We start from the raw sequence: 6000 nt of genomic DNA, 5'->3' as shown, positions 1-6000 counted from the left end.
AACCCCACAGCAGGCTTTACAACAGTTTTTGAAGACTCCTACCCCAAGTGTGAATTATCAGCGGTGACTGCTTGGAAGTAGGCAATCCCACCACTGTGTGTGGTTAGGAAAGGCCAGGGTTCTTCACAAGAGCATGAAAGGTCAAAAAGGAAGTGTAGGCCCTCTTAGAGCTGCTACAAAAATCCCAGTAGTGTTGGTTCCTGGGGAAATCCCCTGTTTGCTCTGACCCTATGATGTCCATCTGTGGCCTGCTTAAGAGTTCTCACTGAGCTCTGTCACCTCCGACAACAGGGGAATGACGGGCAATGGAGAGAGAGGTCGCTTTTTGTCTATCTACAACCTGGTCCTCTTCATCTTCCCATCCAGTGTCCATCCCTGGGAGTGACGTAACAAAACACACTCATGAAATGGGAACCACAGTAGCAAATTGGTGGACACTCTCTTCTTGACCTTCCGTGGTCCTTGTGGAGAACTAGGGCCTTCCCCAGAATGTGTCCCATCCAAACCTGACTCTTGGGATAAGGATGCTTTTGAACTGTAGGCAGCTAAGAAGACACAGATAGAAATAATCAACAAGCAAATAAATAGTCTCTGCCCTCCCCATACTTGCTAAAAAGCAGGACATCCATGTATTGAGGTTGTCCCCCGCTCCCCTGTTCTCTGAGGACACATTTACTGGAGGCACTTTTGTTCAGGCCCAGCCCAGAGGGCACCAGAGGGCACGTTATTCTCCTTTCCTTCCCCTCGCATCCCTTACTGCTATTGGTTGAGACTCACCATCCTTTTTTACTGTATTGCAGCCTCTGTCAGACTCCATGGCTGGCTGCTGAAAGGCAGTCTTAGAATTGTAAGCCAGCCTCCTGAGACTTGCTCGCCCGACGGTGCCTCCTGTACACATGTCCCTATGAAGTACACACACAGACAAAGTGTTTCTTTTTCTCTTCTCACTCTATCTTTTGTTATTTAGGTCCAGCTAAGAACTTGGAGAAGTATGGGGGGGAAACTAGTTCTCACCTTTGAGGCTTCTCACCTACAAAGTGGGCAGAGCGTACACACACACACACACATACACACACACACACACACTTCCACTGCAGAATAGTTAAAGGCCTCCCTTAGCCACAATCACCATGCCTCAACATTTCTCTCCACTCAATGGATGGTCACAGTCTGTAATTCTTCCCCTTGGGGACACTTATGGGCTGTAAGCTAAAGCATAGTTTAAGAGTGATTAGGAAAGACTTTGCAGACCACAAGGACATGTCATACACCACCCTGCTTTGCAATATTTCCTTCAGGGACAGTACTCTTTTCTCCATTAATAAATTCACTTATTCACTTCACAGCCCCATTGCAGTACCCCATCCTCCCAGTCACCCCTCACACAGCCCCTCTTCCCATTTCCCCACTGTTTTTCCTCTGAGAAGAGGGAGACACCTCCTGGGTGCCAACTCACCCTGGCATATCAAGGCACTACAGGACTGGGCACATCCTCTCCCACTGAGGACAGACAAGGCAGGCCAGCTAGGAGAACAGGATCCATGGGCAGACAACAGAATCAGGAACACCTACCCTGCTTCAGTTGTTGGGGGACCCTCATGAAGACCAAGCTGCGCATCTGCTACACATGTGCAAGGGGGGACCTAGGGCTAGCCCATGTATGTTCTTTGGTTGGTAGTTCAGTCTCTGGGAGCCCCCAAGGGCCCAAGTTAGTTGACTCTGTTGGTCTTCCTGTGGAGTTCCTATCTCCTTCGGCTCCCTCAATCCTTCCCCAACTCTTCCACAAGACTCCCCAAGCTCCATCTAATGTTTGGCCGTGGGTCTCTGCATCTGTTTTGGTCAGCTGCTAGGTGGAGCCTCTCAGTGGACATCTGTGCTAGGCCCCTGTGTGTAAGCATAACAGAGAGAGTAGCATTAATGTTGTCAGGAATTGGTTCTTGCCCATGGGATGGGTCTCAAGTAGGACTGGCCCTCAGTCTCTGCTCCATTTTTCAGGGACAGTTCTTAATCTCTAAGACTAATGGACTCTTGCGACATTAAGCAAAGTTCTAGTGTTGTTTAAAGGTTCTTTTAATTTTGAATTATGTGTATACATCTGCTTTTCGTGTCTGGGTGTGTGTGTGTGTACATGCGTACATATAAGTGAATGTGTCTATGGGATCCAGAAGAGGACATCAGATCTCCCTAGAGCTAGAATTACATGCTCATGGCTTCAGACACACAGTCAATCAAAGCTAGACTAGCATGGCGTGGTAACTGGAGTGCTGTTCATTCAAATCTCGGGGATCAGGGAAACAGCTAGGGTAGAACTGGAGATGACCGTGACCCCCGATGTCCCATTTCCAATATCTGATGCAGAGCAGATAAGCGCTATGATCCAAAAGGCTCCACAACCAACACCAATCAGCTGCAGACAGAATTTTACCCACAACAGCCAGTCAGGGATGTTCCGTATTTAAATAACAGTAAGATCTTCTTTAATGCTCTGGGAGAATCATGTCAAGCATAATGTCAGACTTTTAGACTTTAGAAGACAAAGAAAGAGTAGCGCTGGAACAGGAGAGATGGCTCAGAGACTAGAACTCACTACTTTTTCCGAGGACCTGGGTTCTATTCCCAGCACCGAACGGCAGATAACAACTCTCTGAAACTCTAGTTCCAGGGGATCTGATGCCTCCTTCTAGTCTCTGTGGGCACCAAGAACACGCAAAGTATGCAGACATATGTGAAAGAACAACACACATGTACATAAAAATAAATTTAAAAAAAAAAGAACAGTGTTTCTCAAGCACAGGATCCATTCTGCCTTCTAGTCACTCATGACAACCCAGTCCAAATGGAATAATATATCTCAGTGAATAAGGGAAGTGATCTAAAGTTGTCTATTTGCCAGTTTTAAACTCTCGTCGTGACACATTTTTCTTAAAAAACAAACAACAAACAGAAAAGGGGCTCTTGTCTCATGTCTGATCATCTATCTGTGTGAGGCATATAAGAGATGTTGGGTACATAGAGAGAGGGGAGGGAGGGTGAACAGATGGGCATATTAGTTAAGCAGATGGACAGATAGATAAATAGATAAATGGAAAGCTTTCAAAGTGAATGAATGAATGGATATACCGAATAACCACTAGAAACTGTTGTCCAAGTCAGAAATACAAAATATCCATGAAGGTTGGGCAAAAAAATTATCTAGCTGTTATTTGCTTAATAAACTAGAAATGCAAAAAAAAAAAAAAACCAAAAAAAAAAAAAACAATGTCCAGACAGGGACATTTTAATCTTTCCTACCCTCTCCCCCCCCCCCCCCCCGCCAAAGCCTCAAAGTCAATTCACCACATACCAGTATCATCACTACCCACTTGTGGGGGAGCAGTGTTTGTCACCGACACCTCATTCAACACCTCTCCACAATGGATGTGACACCTGTGGTCCCCAAGATGTTCCACCAGGAGGTGTTTTAGGGGCAGCTAAGTAAGAGGGCACCTGTGGTCCCCAAGATGTTCCACCAGGAGGTGTTTTAGGGGCAGCTAAGTAAGAGGGGGCTCAGAGTAGGTGGAGGAGGTGACACACGCAAGGTCACAGAGCTACAGCCTCCTCCCTTCAAAAGCCCATGTGTACTTGAGAACCTACAGGAAGCTGTCAGAGACTCCCTCCCGTTCAGCACAAGCCAGCATGTGGTGGGGAACCCTCAGTTTGCTGTTCTGGGTGCCGGCGCAAGGTAAGGACGTAGGGCAAAAGGGGTGGCTTTGCTTGGCTGACTTCATGGTTTTTGACCAAACCTACCCATCAGTTCATGGAGGGCCTACTCTGGAAGACAACTCAGGTAGCTTTGCTAATACTTCTCTGGCTATACTCAACTCACACATCTAAAGGCAGTTACTCTGTTTCTTCCATCTCTTATTTAACCTCTCTCTCTTCAGGGTGTAGGGACAGTATGGCATGCATCCGTGGAATCTGTTGTGATGAAATGTAACCAGCTTCCTAAGTCTATCTTCTGAAGGTTTATCAGTTGAAAGGGCATCCATTTCAGATTTCAAAATGTCCTTGATGTAGAAGTCTTTGTCAAATATTCTAATTTCTCTAAAGTTCAGTTTTAGCCCTGGCCATCCTAGAACTCACTCTATAGACCAGGCTGGCCTCAAACTCACAGAGATCCACCTATCTCTGCCTCCCGAGTCCTGGGATCAAAGGCTGAAACTGACCCCAAACTGAGTCAGGTTTTACATCTTTAGATGAGGGTGTCAATAAATGTTTGACCTATCAAACTCCTCATTAGAAGAAGGTCTCAAACGTACAAACTCTTTGGAAGTGATGAGGTATTAGTCAATTCTAATTTTGTTCAGAGGAACAAGAACCTAGTGAAAACTATTTACTTTTAAACATTTGATTATTTTTAATTATGTGTATATGAGCGTTGTGCCTACCCGGGTATGTGTGTCAAGTGTATGTGCTGTCCAAGGGGATCAGAGGAGAGAGTTGGATCTTTTGGACCTAGAGTTATATGGATGGTTATGAGCTGCCATGTGGGTGCTGGGGGTGAGCCTGAGTCCTCTGCCAGAGCAGCAAGTGCCCTTAACCATGGAGCCATCTCTCCAGCCCCAAAAGCTACTTACTTTATGGAAATCAGTTACAGCTCACCTTTTGCTATCATTTGGTTTTTGGAGCTTAATTCTACTGTCACATTATGAAAATTAGAGAAAGATACAGTGGCCTTTTAAGCTTCAGTCAAATTATTCCTACCCCAGTGTGGGGCAAGGGTGAGGGATCACTTCCTGGTGTCCCAGGTCTTTAATGATCCTTGTGTCACACAGGAAGGGACCACGTACAGAGCCACTGCTCAGCCGTCAAATGCTTGTTTGTTTCCAAATAGTGACTCACCTGCCCCTCTCATGTGCGTTCATTTCAGAATGAGGTGGGGGGAGTGGCAAGATTTTTTAAATTTTATTTTACATAGCTTTTCAATTTCCTGATCTGTATACTTCAATTAGTGCCTTCCTTTCTGTTCCCTGTACCCTGAAGCACTTAACAAGGATTCCGTTTGGGTAACGACTGACATTAGTTTCTTCAGTAAGTGGCTTGAAGAGCGGCTAATGCATTCTGAGAGGGCGCCTTTAGACGGCCAAAATTAGTATGATTTCAATTATTGCAAGATTTAAAGCCTTCAACTGACCTTAATTTTTTTTCGTCCTTCAAACTTTTCTCATCTTAAATAAATAAATAAATAAATAAATAAAAATACCCCATAAGATTTTTTTAAACAAACAGCAAAAACAAAAGAATCATATCTTAAGATAAATCTAATGGCAGTGCACATCTGGAACATCAGCATTTAGAAGAGGAAGGTCGCTGTGAGTTCAAGACCAGTCTAGGCTACACAGCAGATACAGGTAAATGTAATGCACGCAGCATAGCAAGACCCTGCCTTGAAAAATAAGGGAACAAAAAGACAAACTTAAGCAAGTCTACTAGAAAATGCGACTCACCTGTGAGTATATGGAGAGAGAAACATTTATCACGTCATGCACAGTGTGGGGCAAATTGTTAAGCACACTTATTCCCAGAGAAAATGCCAAGGTTGATATTGATATCGTCAGTCTACACAGGAGAAACACTGAGGTTAGAGGAAGTTAAATAACCTGACAGGTTTTCACATCCGGTGAAGAGAAAGAAAACATCAGCCTATGAAGAACAGAATAAACATTAGATCTCACAAAACCTTCAGTTTGTGTGTGTGTGTGTGTGTGTGTGTACATGCACCATTGTGATGTCGTAGAAAGTACATTATGTTTTTAAACATTTCTTTTGTTATTTTTAATTATGTATACATACACACAGGTCTGTGTGGGAGTGTGTGCACATGGATGCCTGCTGAGGCTGGAGCCATCAGATTCCCTTAGAGCTGGGGTCACAGGTGTTTACGAGCCACCTGATGCGGTGCTGGGAATCAGGCTGGGGTCCTCTGTAAGAGCAGCATTCTCTTAACTGCTATCTCTCCAA

General features: G+C 44.8%; 1 protein-coding gene across 2 annotated transcripts in view; it reads left to right on the top strand.

Annotated features, from left to right (window-relative positions):
* Window positions 1-3675: 3675 nt before the first annotated feature.
* Window positions 3676-6000, top strand: part of Crtam (cytotoxic and regulatory T cell molecule) — a 30639-nt gene continuing 28314 nt past the window's right edge. For both annotated transcript variants that reach the window (XM_076924786.1, XM_076924785.1), the window contains exon 1: window positions 3676-3721. In XM_076924786.1, the coding sequence (XP_076780901.1) occupies window positions 3676-3721 (46 nt within the window). The remainder of the gene's footprint in view (window positions 3722-6000) is intronic.

Source organism: Arvicanthis niloticus, chromosome 26, assembly GCF_011762505.2.
Source record: "Arvicanthis niloticus isolate mArvNil1 chromosome 26, mArvNil1.pat.X, whole genome shotgun sequence".
In the NCBI taxonomy this organism is placed as follows: Eukaryota; Metazoa; Chordata; class Mammalia; order Rodentia; family Muridae; genus Arvicanthis; species Arvicanthis niloticus.
The sequence above is the reverse complement of the archived record's forward strand: the minus strand, read 5'-3'. Positions and strand labels throughout refer to the sequence as shown.